The sequence below is a fragment of the Pteropus vampyrus genome, unplaced genomic scaffold (genome assembly GCF_000151845.1).
Source record: "Pteropus vampyrus isolate Shadow unplaced genomic scaffold, Pvam_2.0 Scaffold20, whole genome shotgun sequence".
NCBI lineage: Eukaryota > Metazoa > Chordata > Mammalia > Chiroptera > Pteropodidae > Pteropus > Pteropus vampyrus.
In genome coordinates, this window is record NW_011888801.1 from 10,037,178 (window position 1) to 10,056,922 (window position 19,745).

Consider the following 19,745-nt stretch of genomic DNA (forward strand, 5'->3'; position numbering starts at 1 on the left):
GGCACCCAGACCCCAGCTTCTCCCTTACGTCCTTCCCCACAGTCACCATTTTACCCCAGGCCCCCATCAGTGCTTCCCTGATAATCGCAGGGGCTCCCCTACTTACAGGCTCTCTGACCCCAATCCACCTCCAAACTCAGCCAGAACCATCACTGTGGTACACAGGCCTGACCACAGCCCAGCTTAGAAAGCACTAACAGCTGACCCTCGGCACCCTCAGGATGAAACCCAAGCTTCAGTCTGGCCTTCAGGTTGTCCCAATCAGACACTCTCTTCCTTGCCCACATTTTCTCCCACATTCACCCTCCAACCATCTAGCTATAAATCTACTTATGTTCTCTGAACTCACCTTGCTTTTCACTCTCTTTGCCTTTGTACGTGTTGCTCCTTCACCTCTTTCCCTCTCCCATCTGACAAACTGCTTCAGAGCTTAATTCTCACTCTTTTGCGAAGACTCACTGCCATCCACCACCAGAGTCCAGTTAGATACCTCTTCTGGGAGCCTCTGGATGCAGCCTCTTGCACTGTGCACCCATAGCCACAAGGGATGCATTTACCTAGGCCATGGAGTCATGCAGTGCAGGGGCCCTGCCCTCGGTGCCTGTCATGCCACTGCTATCACCCTGAGTAATATAATCACCATTCTTTTATATGCCAATCTTAGCTCTGCCACCTCATCCTGCAAAATACACATTAGATTGTGTCTTCTGTCCCTGGGATGGAACATAGTGCTTGGCACTAAGTATTTGCTTAATATTTGTTGCATAAATGAATCGAAGAAGGAAGGGAGGAGGGAGGGAATGAGGATAGGTAGAGACATATACCTCGGGCATTAGGGGCCACTGTCCCTTTATTGACCAGAAGGTCTCGCTGCCTCAACTCCTGTCCCCTTTGCCCCTTCTCAGGTGGCAGAAAAAGTCGTGATCCTGGTGACTGATGCCAATGATGAGGCGCCCAGGTTCATCCAAGAGCCTTACATCGTCCAGATTCCTGAGGTGAGTGAGGGGCCACTAGGCAAGGCCGATACACTCCCATCCCAGACCTATGGTCTGCCTTCTGGGGCTGCCTGCTATGACCTGGCCAAGGGGAACGTGCATCAGAGTGCAGAGCACCTCTCCATCACTTGTACCCATGAGAGAGCTGTCCTTCATGTCCTCCCCTCCACCTCCATTGCCATCCTCTCACACATTCATTTTTCTTCTGAAGAATTGTTCATTTACTATTTTCCATTATAATCAAAATGTACATTTATTGTGGAAATGTGAAATATATAGAAAAGCAGGAAAAAAGGTATCAAAATCTTGAGATGATATTGTTAAATTTTGGTCTATTTATTTCTAGTCATTTTGTGATTATCGGATTTATTTTGTTTTACATAGCTGCGACTATACTAAGCATATGCTTTCTGTACACTGTTTTTCACTTAATTTTTAGCATAAGCATTTCCCCCATTAATTGTAAAGTTTGTGTAACTATCATTTTATTAGCTTCTGTTAAATGAACATTCCATCATTTATGGAACTGTTCTCTTATGTTTGGATATTTAAGATACTTTAAATTTTTGCTGTCATAAGAAACATCAAATTCTGAATATAAAAGTTCCTTTTCTCAAATTAGAATTATTTCCTTAAGATACATTCCAAGATTTAAAACTATCACTTCAAAAGCCTGTGAGGTTTTACCAGATTCCTTTTCCAGAATGATACCAATCTGATCTTTGCCCAGGATGTAGGAGAGGGTTTGTTTCCCTGTCTGACACTAACACTGGAGATTCTCGAATTTTTTAATGTTTACTATTTCAGTAGGAGAAAGATATTTCATTCTGGCTCTAAACTGAATATATGTGATTCCTGGTAATGCTGAACATGTCCGTGTTTATTAACCCTGTTATCATTTCGTATTTAAACCCTTTATCATTTGGAGTCTTAGTTTTTTTCATTCTCTCCTTGAGGGCATCTTCAGAGAGAGGATGTCTGTTTGTTCTTTTCTTTCTCTTTCTGCTTTCCTGTGCCCACTCTGATGTGTCTCCTCTGTCACTGCTCCTCTCCCTTTTGGGGGCTCCCTGGGTTAATCACCACCTTTCCACTTCTTTCAACCCTTCACTCCCCCTGAACCCACCTTTCCATGGCCCTCCATACTCCCAGTTCCCTGAGCATTCTGTCACTGCCCCAGGACTGACCCCCCTATGGCTATATAACCCCTCAGGACACACCTGCTGGGAGCAGTATCTTTAAGGTCCATGCTGTGGACAAGGACACAGGTTCTGGAGGGAGCGTCACCTACTTCCTACAGGTAAGGCAGAGCACACAGTACATAACCAGAGGCCCAAGCTAGAGGGGACACCTGGCTGCCCCCCACCTCAATCACCAAGGCCCTTAGGTCAGTGCCTCTACTATTCCCAAAGATTGTCAGAGATGCCACATTGGCTCTTAACAAGGTCTCAGTAAATGCAGAGGTAGAACAGACAGGTGGGGACATGAGAGGGGCCTGAATGGAAGCTGTCTTCCCCTGACTGGCTCTCTATGAGTTGGTCTGCTTCCCTCTCCCAGATCTCCAGGACTCTCAGCTCCCCATCTCCATCCCTTCCCCAGGAGAAGGCCTGGGCACTTTGCACCCACTCAGGGTGGAAGAAAGCTGTTTGGGCCTAGAATTGTCAATAGGAAACAGGGCAGAATGGGCAGCTCTCAGAAGGAACAGAGCTATGATGCCCCCACCCCACCCCGTCCATCCTACCCACCCTGTCAAAGGCAAAACCCCTCCCTCTACCTCCTGCCTCTCCCTGGGCTTCCCAGGAACCAGTTGCCCTTCACATGGCTGCCATTTCTGTAACATTTCCTCTTCTCTCCACATTTACTCACTTGCTCTCACAATTTTCAAAGCAGTGCAGCTTGGTGGTTAAAAACACAGGTTCTGGAGAAACTCCCTGGGCTCCAGGAATACTGGAGTGATCCCACGACTTACCACTTGTGGGGCCTTTGACCCATAATCTAACTTTCTCAGTTCAGTTCCCTCACATGTAAAATGGAAAAAATAAGAGCACATCTTCACTGAATTCCTGATACACAAGAACTCTGTTTTAGATTGCAGATCATCTCCTGCACCAGATGCTGCTTAGGACTGGCCACTAACTTGGTGGAATTTGAAGATCTCACCCTCTAAGTTAGAGCACTCTGCTGATATTTCTACCTGCTGGAACCTCCAGGCCAGAGCTTAGCCCAAAGTTTGGCCCAATTGTTTTCTAGCTGAGCCGAGAGAAGAGCTATGGCTCTGCTAGAAGAGAACTCCTTGGTTTCCCTGAAGCAGTGGGAGGGGAAGCCCAGAGCCCTAGGAAGGAGGACCCTGAGAACTAGAAAGGCTGAGTGTCCTGAAGTTTGAACCTCAGCTCCAAACCAGAGTACCTGTGACCAAGGACAGTGAAGATCCCTTTTCAGCAAGCAGAGTAGGCATTCTGGAGCTGGCCAGGGTTCCTCCCCAAGGCCCATCCTGCCCCTCACTCTTACAGAATATGCAGTCCACCAAATTTGCCGTGGACCACCACAGCGGTGTACTGCGCCTCAGGGCTGGGACCACTTTGGACTATGAGAAGGCTCGGGCCCATTTCGTCACCGTGGTTGCCAAGGTAATAGAGAGGGAGAAATGGGGAGCATCCAGTCTTTTTTCAGCCTTTGTCAGAGGAAGCCACTCTTAGATTGGAACAGAGTCAGGTTCTATAATGAAGTATGAAGAGCAGAGGTATGATTCTGCTCAGAATCTATGTTGAGTGGACCTTGCCCAGATATGGACATATTCTTCAGGGAGGCTGGCATCTGTGGGCTGGAGAGAGCATATTCCCTCCTGGGAGATGGTACACACCTCCTCAAGACTGACAGGCCAGCTTCCCCTTTGTTGGATCAGGTGGCCATGGCCTAGAGACTCATGCCCCATTACATCCCCCACAACCTGGCCTCTGGGCACCTCCCAGTCTTGCTCACCCCACCACTTCCTCTGTCTGTGACCAGTTACTCTCTCTGAGCATCAGTTTCCACATCAATCCACCCCTGAGGCTTAACTAAATTCCTCATGCTTCTAAACTGCGGTGGTGTGGGACCAGTAACTCAGCAGGGGCCCAGCCAAAGTGTCTCCTCTTCCCCCTGGGGACAGGAAACCTCAGTCCTCCAGGCTTAGTGTTTAATTCTCCAGAAAGTCCCTTGCTGATCACATGTTAGCTACAGGCCATTCCAGTCCAGCCTTTTCCAGGAGTCTTGAGACAGCCGCACCTGTGGTTCCTGGGTGGGAGGGGAAATGGCTCTGATTCCCTCCTCTGCCACTTGTCCAACATGATTTTCTTGGAAAGAAAACTAAGCCTATTTCCAAAAGACCATTTTTAAGTGCCTACTACATACCAGGCACTGACTGAAGACCTTCACGCATCATCTTGTTTAATTTTCCCAACATTCCTATGAGAGGAGAATTATCTTCAGTGACATAGAAGCAGACAGACACAGAGAGGGTAGCTGGCTCTGTGGCCAGTAAGTAGCAGGAGGCAGATTCTACCGAAGTCTGTCTGCCTCTAGACCCCAAACTCTCTTCACTCTCTGATTCTTCCCCAGGATGGCGGAGGGAGGCTGCGAGGGGCTGATGTGGTGTTCTCAGCCACCACCATGGTCACAGTCAACGTGGAGGATGTGCAGGACACGGCCCCTGTCTTCGTGGGCATACCCTACTATGGCTATGTGTACGAGGACACTGTTCCGGTGGGTGGCTTCACCCCTCGGCCCAGTGTCCCTTCCTGGTGCCTTCTGTCCTGCCCTTCACACTGCCCCGAGATTCCCCTGCTGGTGATGGCTGGGCTCAGCCCTAGGCCACCCTCCTCACACAGAAGCCGCCTCAGCACTCACTTAGGCTCAGGTCTTTTTGCCTCCAGAAGCATAAGGAAGAGGAAGCAGGTGCTTGTGGTGGAGCACCTACTGGGTGCCAAGACTGTACCAGGCATTTCTTCCCTCATTGAAACACATCCCAGACCAACTGCAAGGTTGGCCTTTCAGAAGCGCTGAGAAGAGAGGCTGGAAGGTAGTTGACAGCCTTTGGGTAGGGCCTTTCCTACATCTTGTACAGGAGGTGAAGTGCCTTTGTGCCTCTCCAGCCCCAACTCTGTAGCCTGGGGCCCCTTGGATCAGTAGTTCTCCCAGAATTTGCTGCTGAACCAGCACGACCCTTGGTAGACATCACATGGGCTCAGCTCGAAGGCTGGCCTCAGCTCTCTCCCCGTCCGTGCAGTCCCTGATGCCAGTGTTTGGGCTACTGCACTCGTCTTTAGGCCTCTCAGGAAAGGTTCCATTCCTTGGCCTGGCACCTGAGGGCCAGTTGCCCCTCCACCCATGAGCCCTCATTGTCCTCTATCTACCCCAGCCCGTCTTGCCACTCAGCCCCTGTCCCTCTGCCTGAAACGTGCCCGTGGGCCTGATGTCCCTCGCCCAGGCACTGCTTCCCCTGACACCTTTGGTTGAGATGAGAGTTCTGCCTCTCTGCTCTCACACTAGGTACACCCATTCCATGAGTCCACCCTTCCTTGGTATGCACCCATGTATTCACAGGACGCCCCTGCCAGAGCGTGAACTCCCTGAAGAGAGATATAGCCAGAACCAGACTTTACATGACCATGGCTCAAGAACTCTCTGTAGAATTGAATTGCATTCTCAATGTTCACTTCCCTGGTTTCTGATTATTCCCAACTTTGTAAAATGATGAAAAACACTTACTAATGACCATTTGCATGCTGGCCCAAGCTAAAATAATACCTTTCCAGAGATGGCAGCTGAATGGTGGAGATGAGCCTAGAGCAAGGGGGAGAGAAATGCTGGGCTGCCCTGGTGGAGGGCAGCAAGATGGGGCAGGGGTAGGCCTGCCCTGTCCTGCTGAGGAGCTAATGGTGGAGGGAGGTGCTGAGGGGAGAAGAGGCAGCACTTGACAGTCAGGAAGCGGCCCGAGTACGGATAGGCCAGGGAGAAAGACCTGAGTGGGAAGCTTAGAAGAGGGTGGCAGGCCAAGGCAGAACAGGATTTGTCTAGTTGTGGCACCCCTGCCCAAACCCTTCAAACAGCACTCCAGGGCCACAGGAAAAAATGCATTGGACCTGCTCTGTACGGGCCCCTCTCCCACCAATTTCTTACCTCTCCTTCTCCACACCTCTAAAGGCAAAAAATAGATGAGGAAGAAGGAGTGAAGCTGAAGGGTGGGAACAGTAGATGTAAGGGCTGAGTCTGATATGTGGGAAAAGAGGCAGTGTAAGATGTGTGAAGCCCGAGGATCCCTGGGCAGCCCACATGCCAACCCTTGTGGATGAGGAGCAGCGGGGCTCAGGCTGTCCCTCCAGCCCCGGAAGGCCAGTGGGTGTTCTGAGCTCCCACAGAGCAGGGATTGAGTGGGGCAGCACCGCCCTTCCATGATAGGGGCAATGTCAGAGGAGGGGAGAGTCCTCACCTCACCAATGAGCCTCAAGCAGCTGTTCCTGTTACCCCAAGGGCTCGGAGGTACTGACGGTGGTCGCCATGGATGGAGATCGGGGCAAACCCAACCGCATTCTATACAGTCTCATGAATGGTGAGTCTGGGGCAACTTTGGGGACAGGCCATCACTGGGCAGCAACTCTGACTCCCTGGGTGACCAAAGCAAGGTTCCTCAACCTCTCTGAGTCCTAGTTTCCTCTATAGGGCCAGAAGCACAAGATGTATAAAGAGGAGAGGCTGGGTCCCTCCATCAGGCAGCAAGTCTCCATGGGCATGTCCTCTGACCCCCACTTGTCATTATGTCCTGTGACAAGGGTAAAAGCATTGGGTGGGGGAGCATATCGAGTGTCACAGATTTATATTCCCTTCACCCTGGGCATATGCTTATTGACAAGGAAGGGTGGCAACATGTCTTATGTTCTTTAAATCGCTATGTTTTTTTCTAATTTTTAAAAATGTTTTGGCCTCAAACATATACTTGAGTTAAATGAATTAAATGTAATGATGATATGGCATTTCCTTAGTACTAGTCCTACATATAGATGAAAAACCGAGGCTCAGAGAAGCTAAATGGGCATCTCAAGTTCCCACTGGGTTTGAACTTAAGGCTGCTGACTCCAAGTCTATGCTCTTTCCACAACTGAGCAACAGCTAGCGAGTAGGGCCAGCCCTGGGGTGGGCTCTGCAGCATTCAGTGGATAGTCCCTACAGGGCCAGGCCTCTCAGTGGGGCCATCACACCTAACGTCTGAACCCAGACATGCATATGTCTATATACTCTCACTCAGACGCCATTGCCTCCTCCAACCCTGGCCCTAGGAGGGTTGCTAGGAGGGTTGCTAGGGCCACGGTTGGAGGAGGCAATGGAGAATGCCTGGTGCACACTTCCCCCTTCAGCAGCTCATTCATGAACAAACATGCCAACAATCACACACAGCCTCCTTTTTCTAGGAACACAGGCCCTCAACTACCTTCCCTCCCCACCACCACTTCAAACCTTTACACAATCACCAAGCACCCCTCTCTTCTCTCTTCTGGACTCTCCTTTTCGCTTCTCTAGTCTCTTTCCTCTTCTTCTTGCTTTGGTTTTTTTTGTTTTTTTTGTTTGTTTGTTTGTTTATTTTTTGTTTTTGTTTTTGTTTTGCCCTCCCTCCCTTCCCTTCTCTCTCTCTTCTTCCTTGTCTCCCTTCCTCTGAATCTCTCCCTTCCTCTCTTTTTCTTTCCAACACGCACATGCACACACGCATGTGCGCACACTCACACACAATACATAAGAGAAGCTAAGTACTATGGAATCTGGGAGCCAGATAGAAGTGAGTTCAAATCCCAGCTCTGCACTTGTTTTGTAACCTTGGACACAGTTACTTAGCCCCTCTGAGACTCAGTTTCCTCATTGGCAAGATATGGATGATAGAATTACATTCTATACTGGAGACTTCAGTGAGATAATGCTTGAGGAACATATGGCACCCTACCTGGCACAACTCTCCTGTGCCCTCCTGTGGCCCTAGTCAGAACTGCAGGGTGCATTTCTCTTCTGTGACAGGGAGTGATGAAGCCTTCGAAATTAATGAGACTTCTGGAGCCATCTCCGTCACACAGAGCCCTGCTCAGCTCCGGAGAGAGGTGTATGAACTGCATGTACAGGTAACTTCCCTCTAGCTTGGCCTTCCCTGCCGTCTGGCCCCAGAAGGGCCAGCTCCCAACTCACAGTCTGAGGAGGGGGCTACCTCAGGTAGCCTGTGTGAAGGCTGCAGCAAATGCACACTAAGCCTCTGGTGACAGAAAGATGTACATTCACAAGCAGAGAGCTGTAACAAAGCAGGAGAAGGTAGGACTGAGGCATCTATGTCTTGAGCACAGGTAGGACCCAACAGGTGGAGACTGGTGGAGGGGAGTGCTTGTGGGGTGGAGGTGGAGTGGAGTCTTTCCAAGCTAGGAAAGTGCAAAGAGCCACCCTGGAGGCGAGGGCACATAATATACTAGGGAGACAAGGAATCAAGTAGGACTGGAGCAAAATGTCCATGGGCAACATGTAGATGGAGGAATGGTTGGATTCCAGGGCTGGGGCCAGAGGAGCCATGGCCCTGAATACCAGATATGGGTTTTCCCTGGAGCAAGGCCAGCTTCATGGACAAGGACCACGGTTAGAAGGGTCCCATGCTGGGGTTAAATGCTCTGCTCTTGCTATCTTGAAATTCTTAATAATTTTTGAACAAGGGGCCCCATATTTTCACTTTTCACTGGGCCTGAAAATTATGTAGCTGCTCTTACCCCAGGGCACTAGAGCCATTGAAATGTTTTGAGCAGGATTAGAGTCATGTCAAAAAGCTCATGCCGGCTGCTCACTAGACAAGGGGGTTCTCAAGTTCAGAGAGCATGGTAAATGAAGATTTCTAGAACCCACTCCTGGGAGTGGGAACCCAGAGTGGCTGAGGTGAACCCAGAACTCTGCATGTTTTGAGCTCCCAGGTGATTCTGGCACCAGCGCCAGCCTAGCATTTGAAAATACTGGTACTGACTTGGGTTTGGAGAGAAAAAGACAACAGGCAAGGGGGCAGTGCCATCAGCCAAAAGGCGACAGGCGAAGAGGACCCATGGAGATGAGGGGATGTGGAATGGCAAAAGCGGACAAATCACAAAATATGAAGGAAGCAGATTCCACAGAATGTGGCAGTCAACTGGCTATGAGGCGTCGGGGGAAAGAGAGAGATGGATGAGCTTAGGGTGATACCATGCCGAAGGAGGCAAATTGGATAGGACAGGCATGATGAATTTTGGTGCTTCAGGAACATTCAAGTTAAAACATCCAAACCTGGGTATACAGATTTAGAATTTAGAGGAGAGAGTACAAACATACAGGTAGCTGTTAAAGGATGAGAGGGAATGAAATCACCCAGAGTATGGCTGTGGGGAGAGAGGAGCCGTAGGCCAAGTACACAGCTGCGGGCACATCTAAGGTTTAGGGTGAGGAAGAAGGAGGAGCACGTGGAGGAGATATCCCAGAGGTTGAGGGGAACCTGCAGAGAGCAGTCGCATTAGCCGAGGGCATAGAGCTCTAGGAAAGGTAAAAGAGAATGGCAGGGCCACATGCTACATGGAAGTCAATGTGAAGTATCTGAACTAGGGATGGTCTGAGAATTGATGTGAAGTATGAAATGAAGACAGCAGGTATAGGCTTCTAAGAAAGGAGAGTTAAGAAACAGGTAGAGTGTTACAGACTGGGGTCCGGGGAAGGAAATTTTAGGATAGGTAAGACAAGAGTGTGTTTATAGACCAAAAAGGAAGGAAGTCCTTGAAGGGGCTCATATGGTATTTGCCACATGCTTCTTGAGGTGCCTATGGACTCTCGGCCCTGGCTTTGCAACCTGTATTAGTCATTTATTGCTGCATCTCCACACCTTCCTCCTTGTAGCCTCTCCCTGGTCAATGGACACAAGGACAGAACGTGGTAGAGCTAGGGTTTGAATCCATGTCTGACTGCAAAGAGGGAGCTGTGTGGTGAGGTAGAGAAAGCACTGGTTAAAGAATTAGACACATCTGCTACTCACTAGCTGTGATGCCAGGTGACTTCTTCGCCCCTCTGTGCCTCATCTGCTAAGCAGGATTAGTACCAGCACTGTATTAGTTTCCTATGGCTGTTATAATATATTACCACAAACTTAGTGGCTTTAAAAAACACACATGTGTATCTTGAATTTTCCGTGGGTCAGGAATCCAGACTCAGCTTAGCTAGGTCCTCAATGTCAAAATCTCAAATGGCTGCCATCCAGTTGTCAGCCTGGACTGGGTTCTCACTGAAGGCTGTACTGAAGAAAGAGTACTCTCCAAGCTCACATGGTTATTGGCAAGATTTCATTTCCTCATTTACTGTTGGACTCAGAACCTCAGTTCCTTGCTGAGTGTTGGCTAGAGGTCACCATTAGTTCCTTGAAACATGGGCATTCTACCACAGCTGCTTGCTTCATCAAAGCCAGCAAGAGTCTGTTAAAAGACGATAGTTAGAATCTCTTATAATCTAATCACTAAGTGATATCTCATCATCTTTGCCATATTCTATCAGTTAGAAGCAAGTCACCAGGTCAGGCCACATTTAAGGAGAAGGAATTACTCAAGAATGAATACCAAGAGGTGGAGATCATTGGAGCCACCTTGGAGTCAGCCTGTCACACAACCAGAGCCACTTGTCCCTATCCTAGGTGACTGAAGTCAGCTCTGCAGGGAGCCCAGCTGCTCAGGCCATGGTCCCAGTCACCATCAGGATCGTGGACCTCAACAACCATCCGCCTACATTCTATGGAGAGAGTGGACCCCAGAACAGATTTGAGCTGTCCATGTACGAGCACCCGCCTCAGGGGGAGATTCTTCGGGGCCTCAAGATCACCGTCAACGACTCGGACCAGGTGTGTGGCCCTGCCCTACATCCTGTCTTCCTCTAAATTATATGGGGCCAAGGTCCCAAAGCTTAGTCTGCATCAGCCTTCACTGCTTATGTCACAAGGGGCCTGATGGGTCACAAAATGAATAAAACAAGGGGGTATAAGAGAGAGAGAGAGAGAGAGAGAGAGAGAGAGAGAGAGAGAGAGAGAGAGAGAGATTGAGAGACAGGAAGAGAGAGAGAGAGAGGATAACTAACCAAAGAATATCTGCTTGGCCTAAAGACATTCGCAATCATTTAAAAAGTAAAAACCAGTCAAACAAAAGCACCTCTACATCTGACCTGCCCGACAGGTGTTTGTAAAATGTGTCCTGTTGCCTCTATGCCCAACACAGTGCTAGGCCTATGTGTTTTTTCCCTTGTGTAGTCTTCATAGCCTGCTAAATCTTTCTGAACCTTGATCATCTCACCTATAGAAAAAAATAATAATGCTTACCTCCAAGGTTAAGGGCATACGAAGTCTCTTCACTTAGCAGGACTATATAATGAATTTCTATTCTCCTTTGTCCTCCTTGTTTCCTCTCTCCAAACTCTGTTGCCCAGGGAGCCAATGCCAAATTCAACCTGCGGCTGGTGGGACCCGGGGGCATCTTCCGAGTGGTCCCTCAGACGGTCCTGAATGAAGCCCAAGTCACGATCATTGTGGAAAACTCAGCCGCCATTGATTTTGAAAAGTTCAAAGTGTTAACCTTCAAGGTAAGTGATGCTTTGCACTGCCCTGAATGGGGATCCCAGCACCTGGACTCATTCCCGAGGAGTCTCTTGTCACCCCCTGCCCCTCCTGCTAATATGGGGAACCTTTTCCCACTGCTCGCGCTGCCTCTCTGAGCTCCGGCTTCTAAACTACAGCTATCCCCAGGAATGCAATGAGGGTTCGAAGGGAAACTATCAATATATAATGTGCTGTGTTAATAGATGGAGAAAGAAAAACTATTTAATTGTCAAGATAAATGTTCTTCTCATATACACTTGATATCTGCCATCTATTCTGAAAAAAAGTTTTAATGAAAGATGAAAAAAATACTCCTTTGTATTTATAATTATTTAAAATTGTAAACATATAAACGATGCCTATTATACATAAACATATAAATAATATATTTTAATAAAAAGGAAAAATAAATTCTTCATTGCTATTATTTAAATTGTTATAATTATTTAAAATTATACACATCGATAACCAACATCATTCTTAAAAACGAAATTCTAAAAGTATTCTGTGAATTCAAGAACAAGACATGGATGCCTGCTCTCACCGCTATTATTTATACATTATCCCTGGAAATATAATGAAAGTAAGAGGTATAAACATTAGAAAGAAAGAGACAAATTATCATTATGTTTAGGTGATGTGATTGTTTGCTTAGAAAAAAATCTTGGAGAAATTGAAAAACTATTAGAAGTAGCAAAGTGATTAACGTGATTGGTTACAAAGTTAATACACAAAATCTAATAGTTTTCCTATGTACGAAAAAAATAGCAATGAGAATAAAGTAATAAAAGATTCTCTTTTACAATGACAAATGACAGATGAAATTCCTAAGAATTACCATAACAAGAAACATGCAGCATCTAAATGACAAAAAAAATGCAAAAATTTAGCAAAGGGATATAAAGAAGACAAGAAATGTATAGGCGTATTCTATTAAAAATGCAAATTCTCTTTAATAAGGAATTCGATGCCACCTCAATTAAATCTTGCTTAGAATTTTCTTCAGGGTGATGGTGAGGGGACTTGACACAATTACATTGGTTTTTATCTGGAAAAATAAACCTATAAGAAAATTTTTAAAAAGAATATTAGTCAGGAACTTGCTCTAAAAAATATTAGATTATGTCATAAAGAAAAATTAATTTTAAAATTGGAACTAAAAAAGAATATTCAAATGTGTGCAACAAAAGAAACTGGCTGGCATGCAATTGGGAACTATAAGAAAGCTGGCATTGCAAGTCAGTGGGGAGAAATGATGGAAGGCCTTACAGGTGCCCCTGCAGGTGGTAACAAGAATAGCAGCTGAGAGTAAGAAGTGAGAAGAGGCAGGTAGGCGCTGGTCTAGGGCTGAGACGGGAAGTAGAAAGGTTCTCTGCAGGGTGATTGCCACCCAAACAAGTCCTCGCTTTCCTTCCTCCTCCAGCTCCTGGCCATTGAAGTGAACACCCCAGAAAAGTTCAGCTCCACAGCAGATGTAGTGATCCAGCTCCTGGACACCAACGACAATGTCCCCAAGTTCACCTCTCACTACTACATTGCCAGGATCCCTGAGAATGCCCCGGGGGGCTCTAACGTGGTGGCTGTCACAGTAGGTTGGGGACTGGCCCAAGGACTGAGGGTGGAGTTGGAAGCCCCACCAAAGGGGACCTTATGAAGTCAGACAAACTTGGACTTCAGTTTGAATTGCAAAGCCCACTCTTATTAGCTGTGTCCTTGAACAAGCTACATGCCCTCTGTGAGCCCCTGTTTTTCCCTTCTATACAATGAAGATAACAGAACCTTATGGGACTATAAGTGTGAATCCCAAGCTCAGGGCACAGGACTTACCTCCTTTCCCTTTCTCATTTACAAAGGAAGAATACATGCCTTCCAGATCTATACCTTTTGGTTCCTCCAACACTGGACACCTCCTGAGCAGAAAACTAGGTCTCCAGGACAGGCATCCATATCAGTTTTCCCCAGTTTGGCAAACCCTAAAATCTCTTGTTTTGCCATTGGAAACAACCCTCAGACACATGAGCTGCCAACATGCCCAGACAAAAAGGCAGATGCCACTAGGAGCTTTCTCTCTTCCAGGCTGTGGATCCAGACACAGGTCCCTGGGGTGAAGTCAAATACTCCATCTATGGGTCTGGGGCAGACCTGTAAGTAGATCCAAAATCCTAGACAAGGCGTTGGGCAAGGAATTTGGGAGGCTGAGGGGGGATAGGGTCTATGCCAAAGGCAGGAGGAAACTGGAAAGGACAGGGAGGCAAACATAGGGGCAAGGAGTGGAAGGAAGAAGTGGAGAGCCTGAGGCAGAAGCACTGGGGACACACTCCGTGAGATGCTGGGATCTGAGAGAGAAAGGGTCATCAAGATGGCCTGGAGTTAGGATCCAGGACCTCAGGAGCCAGGTAAGCAGTGCTGGGCTAGGGAGGGGCAGGCCATAGGAGGAAAGGGAAGGACTGTGACTCAGGTTGTTAAGTTCAATTTTGGAAGATGAGTAAGTAGATGGGTAGACCTGCCTCCCTCAGTCACACTGCAAGGTAGGGGATAGGAGCAGTTGGGACACCTTAGAGGAGCTGCATAATGCACTACTGCCACTTCCTAAAGGCAGCTCATTACTGCAGGCACGTGTGACGTGTGCATCCATGTGTGTGCACACATGTGCATGTGCATGTCCTTGTGTACACCCCTGTCTGAGCTCTCTGTGCCCAGCAGCTTCCTGATACATCCATCTACTGGGATCATTTACACCCAGCCCTGGGCCAGCCTGGATGCTGAGGCCACTGCCAGGTTCAACTTCTATGTGAAAGCAGAGGACATGGAGGGCAGGTACAGCCTGGCTGAGGTGTTCGTCACTCTGCTAGATGTCAATGACCACTACCCCCAGTTTGGAAAGAGAATCCAAGAGAAGACAATGGTGCTGGGGTCCCCAGTGAAAATTGAGGTAGGCTTCCAAGACAGGTAAGCTCCCCTAAAAGCCTTGTCTAGCGGCTATAAGAGACAGTGTAGCATAAGAATTTATTTTAAAAGAAAACGTATTGGATTCTCACTCTGGGCCAGGGTGTCTAAGATACTTTATATATTCCCAACCCCACCTCAACTCAGAAATAGCCCTGAAAAGAAGATACTATTGCCACTTTACAAAACAAAAAATTGACCCTCAGATCGGTTAAGTGTTGGTTTACTTTAGTTCACATAGCTGGTCAGTCTGATTTCAAAGCAACACATTTCCCACTGAACTACACTGTCTTCCCAGTGCAGAAAAGCATAGACTCTAAAACCCTGCAGACTTGACTTTGAATCCCAGCTCCCTTTCTTCTACCTATCTATCCTTAGACAAGTCACTTAGTATCCAAACTTTTGTTTTTCAGCAATACCTACTCCCTAGACTGTTCTGGGAATGGAAAAACGTAATACACATAGATGGCCTGGCACACACCCTGGCACATAGCAGGGCACACATTCAATTTCTCTTCCAACTCCAGTATACTCAATAGGATCAGAAACATTTCCCATAACCCAGCAAGCTCCATATGACATATTGGTTTAACTAGAGTACATAACTATTGTCCTGGAAGCTCAACTATCTGTGTCCCTCCCTGTGCACAGGCCACAGACCAGGATGCAGAGGAGCCCAACAACCTGGTGGACTATTCCATCACCCGCTCAGAGCCAGCCAATGTGTTTGACATCGATGCACACACGGGGGAGATTCGACTCAAGAACTCCATCCGCTCCCTGGATGCCCTGCACAATATCACACCCAACGGGGACTACACATGGTCCCTAGAGGTGCAGGCCAAAGACCGTGGCTCCCCATCCTTCAGCACCACAGCCTTACTCAAGATTGACATCACAGATACTGAGGTGGGTATGAATCCCAGGTTGAGAAGAGGGTCCGACGGCCAGCCCTGGTCTCACCGCAACATGGTCGGAGGGAGAAAGATTCCTTCTAAAAGACAGTGCTAATGAAGGCTCCTGTTCTAGCAAACACACAGGCTTTGGAAGCAGGTTGAAATCCTAGTTTCAACACTTATCAATGGTGTGACTTTAGACTTTGCTAGGCCTCCACTTCCCTTCCTATGAAATGGGAATAGTGATGCCTTCTTCACATGGGTGTTGAAAGGCAGAAGTGCAATCATCATGTAGTTTTCAGCTCAATGTCAGGCAGAAATTCATCACTTCAGGAATTCCTGATACATTTGGGTAGATGTGTCCTCCATAATCAAAGGTGAGAGATATCCTTCATTCTCTCTGGAGAACGAAGTCCAGCTAATGCAGCTCTTAATCTGAAAAAGAGTGTTTGCATCATGCTCTCTCTGTGCATTCTTTTCTGGTGAATTGTGTACATTGTGTTTTCTCTGTGTACATTTTTCTGGAATGGAGTCCACAATAATCATCAGATTCTCAAGGAATGCCTGATGCCAGAAAGTTTAAAAACCATCAGGCTTAACGGAGCTCACAACCCCTGCCCTGTCCTCCGGGAACCAGGCAGGAGCAGCTGGATGCAGGGGTGGCTCTCTCTTCCAGATGATGTCCCGAAGCCCCATTGACGCCTTCCTGATGCAGACCAAAGACAACCCCATGAAGGCTGTGGGTGTGCTGGCCGGCATCATGGCCATCATTGTGGCTATAACCGTCCTCATCTCCACTGCCACCTTCTGGCGCAACAAGAAATCCAACAAGGTCCTTCCAGTGCGGCGTGTGCTTCGCAAGCGGCCCAGCCCTGCACCCCGCGCTGTCCGCATCGAGTGGCTCAAGTTCAGCAAGACCAAGGCAGCTGCCAAGTTTGTGCTTAAAGAGGATCCTCCCAATGAGAACTGCAACAACAACAGCCTAGGGACCCCTCCACCCCCCAGAGCCCCAGCTCCCCCTCCACCACCGGGAATGGCGCCCAGCTCAGGTACAGCCCCCTGGACTGTGCCTACGGTCTCTGGCTCACTCACCCCTTCTCAACCCCAGTGGTCTCCCAAACCCAAGGCCTTGGGAAGCCCTGTCCAGTCAGCTCTGGTCTCTGAGCTCAGGCAAAAATTTGAGAAGAAGAGTGTAGCTAGCAAGGCTTACTTCTAGAGTGTGTCTGTGGCCCCTCTCTTTCCCACTCTGTGCTCCCCACTCTGCTCCTTAGGATCACTCCTGTTTTATACAATGATGTAACCCCTGTATCCAGGGCTCCGGATTTCTCTGGTTCTGGCTACGATTGGCAAATACCTCCCTATCACCCAGATCCTTGGCACAGCTACTATGCTCCCCATTCCACAGAGGTTGGGAATTAACAAGGAGCCAGCTCTATGTGTCATCTACTCACCAACCCCAGACCTCACAGTCCCTCAGGTCCTCCTGAGGCCTCAGCAGCCCTAGACTAGGAGCAGGTCCCCGGCCACATGTGACAAGGCCAACTAGAACCTGGGTCCTGAAGCCTCTAGCTAAGAGCAGGAGCAGAAAAAGGTTGGGTGCTGGCTAAAGTTGGAGGTCAGTGAACTGTGCAGGCTGAGGGAGAACAGATGCGGCAGGAAAGGGCCAAGATGCACTGCAAACATGCCGTCTGCGGAATTGTACCTGAAAGCCACTGGGAAGATGGGGATGGTGTTCGGGTAGACCCTGTGGGCCTCTGCTGTGCCTACAGGAGACCAGGGACACAGAGGTGTAAGATGGGCCTTTCAAGAGTGAGGGCAGGTGCCTCAACCAGGGCTGCCCTGGGCCCGAAAATGTCCAAGCTTGAGTCAGAATGGTGGCCCTAGAGGCATTAGGAGCGGCTTCAATCCCCTCTATAAGCAGCTGTCCCATCATAAGTCTGTGAAGAGACAGTGCAGGTGGAGGATGGATATCAAGACTGAGATCTGGGGAGATGCCCATTTTTATCCGGCTCTTTTGTGCACGTGGTGTAACCTTGAGAAAGCTGTTTAGACTCTCTGATCATCTTTCTCAATCCCTGTAATTTCCTGTAAAATGAAGAAAGTAAGTCTTGTTTGCCTCATGCAGAGGTCCAAGATGAAGATCGAAATAAACAGTGGTGACAAGGGCTTTAACCAAGTGCAAAGCAGCACACATCTAAAGTATTTTCTTACAGACCAGTTCTCTGGGGTGCAGCTCTTCTGGAAAGTATTAGAAACCTCTTAGCTACTCTGCTAAGTACCCCAGGAGGTGCTGTGCTGGGTTAGGGTGCTGCCATTGATCCGCGGCATCCGGAGCTGGATGACGGCACTGCCTTTGATTCACACACCTCTCCATCCATTCCTTCTCCCCATCACCACACCCCCTGTGCAGCCCTGGCCAGCTGCCATCAGAGAGCACAAGAGCTGGGCGGCACATCCAGTCCAAACCTCCATTTGTCAAGATGACAAAAACAAGTAGCCAAGAGAAGAGAGATTGCCAGAGGCCACGCCCAATTGCCAGAGGGACCTGGTCTGAGGACTCCTGACTCCTCAGCATTGTCTTCTAGCTGGGACCACCTCCCCCAGGAGAGAAGACTTGTAGGCCTCTGTGGTTAATATAAAGAGATTCTGTCTGACTTTCAGGAAACTCGCTGTAAGGAACTCTAGAAATGAACACCCAGAGAAAAATATAACAGTTTGTTGCATTTTCCTCTGCCCACTAATAACCCCTCTAGAATAATACATCGGTGATTTTATTTAAACAGATGATATGCATATAAGGTTTTCTTAATTTCTGAGTCTGTGCTTTGAGGTGTTACTCAGATGTGCTGGTGTGCAGGATCCTTACTGGGGCTTCTGCGGTCCCCAACCCAGAGATTGTTAAGAGATGGGCTCTAAGAAGTCAGGAGCCCAGACTGAACAAATAGGTCCTTTGCAGTCCATATTTCAAGAGAAGGCTGTGCTGGACCAATTTCACCCTCCACAGCGAGTACAGCATCCTCCTAATTTGCATGCAATTATCCTCTTTTGTAAATGGTAAATAAAATCTGTTAACCGACATCCAAACTGATCTGCAGCTACTTACTGATATTCCTATTAGTTGACTTGTACAGACTAGTCTTCATGACACACATCCAAGCTCAGCCAGCCTCCTGGCTCCTTTGGTGGATAGATTTATCTCTCCATCTCCAGATCCAACTCTGTGGAAGGCTGTTCAAATTGCCGTGTGGACACCTCTAACAGCAGCACGTTTGTAGGGTTTGTCTACCTGAGTGTGGCACGTCATGGGCCTGGACTGGGCTTTCCTCCCAAGTGAACAAGCCCTGGCAGGGCTGCTTGGGAAGGATTGAGATCTGGAGCTAGAAGTAATTATCCCCAACCCAGCCCAGCAAGGACAGGAGTTTGGAAGCCTGGTGTAGGCATAAAAACGTGATAAGCAGTGTTGTCTTTGGGGGCAGTGGTTACGAAGGCTTCTGGACTGGAAGCTCAGGCCAACATCTGGGTTCTGTGTGTTGGAGTAGGCTCCTGGACAAACCCAGGTACTTGAGAAAGGTAGAACCAATCTTGGAAACTGGGCAACTCTTGCACTGGGAAGTATGGGGAAAGTCCCATACTTCATAAAGCATGAGCCATACTGAGAAAGAGGAGGAGGGCACCACCAAACATAAGAGACAAGCGCATGTGTTTGGCGTTAGAGAATACCCCCAGCCTGTGGCAGTGAGGCCAGGCTGATTTCACTGCTTTAGGGAATGATGGGGGCCAAGGAACTGCCGGCCCGGTCACACTGGGAAGGGCCTAGACTACAAACTGGCACAATGTTAGGCCTCAAGGTAAAGAGCTGGGAGGGAGGGGTGACAGATTGGGCAGGATCTCCTCCTCCTGGGCCCTAAGAATAGAGTTTTAGACCCATGGGCAATCAACAGAGATGACTTAAAGAAGTCTGCGGAACAGTGTGTGTTTTTACCGTGACTTTCAATTATATGAAATAATATAATGCTTTAACGTCTGACAGCCCTGGATCTGAATCCTGGTTCTGCCACCTAAGTGTAACTTTGGGCAAGAGATAAAGCCACCCTGGGCCACACTTACCTCATTAATACATGGTACAGAGAATCATTGCTACAAGGATGACAAGAACTAGTCTGTGTAAAACACCTGCCACCAGCTTTGTATCTGCTGATACAAGCTCAGAAGAACAATTGCTATTCTTAGTTGTATAAAAAGGCGTTTGAGGATGGCTGATAGTCTACG

The 19,745-nt window shown here is 48.2% G+C and overlaps 1 protein-coding gene across 1 annotated transcript in view; it reads left to right on the forward strand.

Annotated features, from left to right (window-relative positions):
- CDHR1 (cadherin related family member 1) overlaps positions 1-17,156 on the forward strand; it is a 52,765-nt gene extending 35,609 nt beyond the window's left edge. Inside the window, exons 4-16 of the mRNA XM_011355456.2 lie at positions 906-995; positions 2,206-2,292; positions 3,503-3,619; positions 4,590-4,733; positions 6,501-6,579; positions 8,031-8,131; positions 10,684-10,887; positions 11,466-11,618; positions 13,058-13,222; positions 13,711-13,778; positions 14,338-14,566; positions 15,232-15,489; positions 16,153-17,156. Coding sequence (XP_011353758.2) covers positions 906-995; positions 2,206-2,292; positions 3,503-3,619; positions 4,590-4,733; positions 6,501-6,579; positions 8,031-8,131; positions 10,684-10,887; positions 11,466-11,618; positions 13,058-13,222; positions 13,711-13,778; positions 14,338-14,566; positions 15,232-15,489; positions 16,153-16,692 — 2,235 coding nt within the window. The 3' untranslated portion in view covers positions 16,693-17,156. The remainder of the gene's footprint in view (positions 1-905; positions 996-2,205; positions 2,293-3,502; positions 3,620-4,589; positions 4,734-6,500; positions 6,580-8,030; positions 8,132-10,683; positions 10,888-11,465; positions 11,619-13,057; positions 13,223-13,710; positions 13,779-14,337; positions 14,567-15,231; positions 15,490-16,152) is intronic.
- Positions 17,157-19,745: the final 2,589 nt, after the last annotated feature.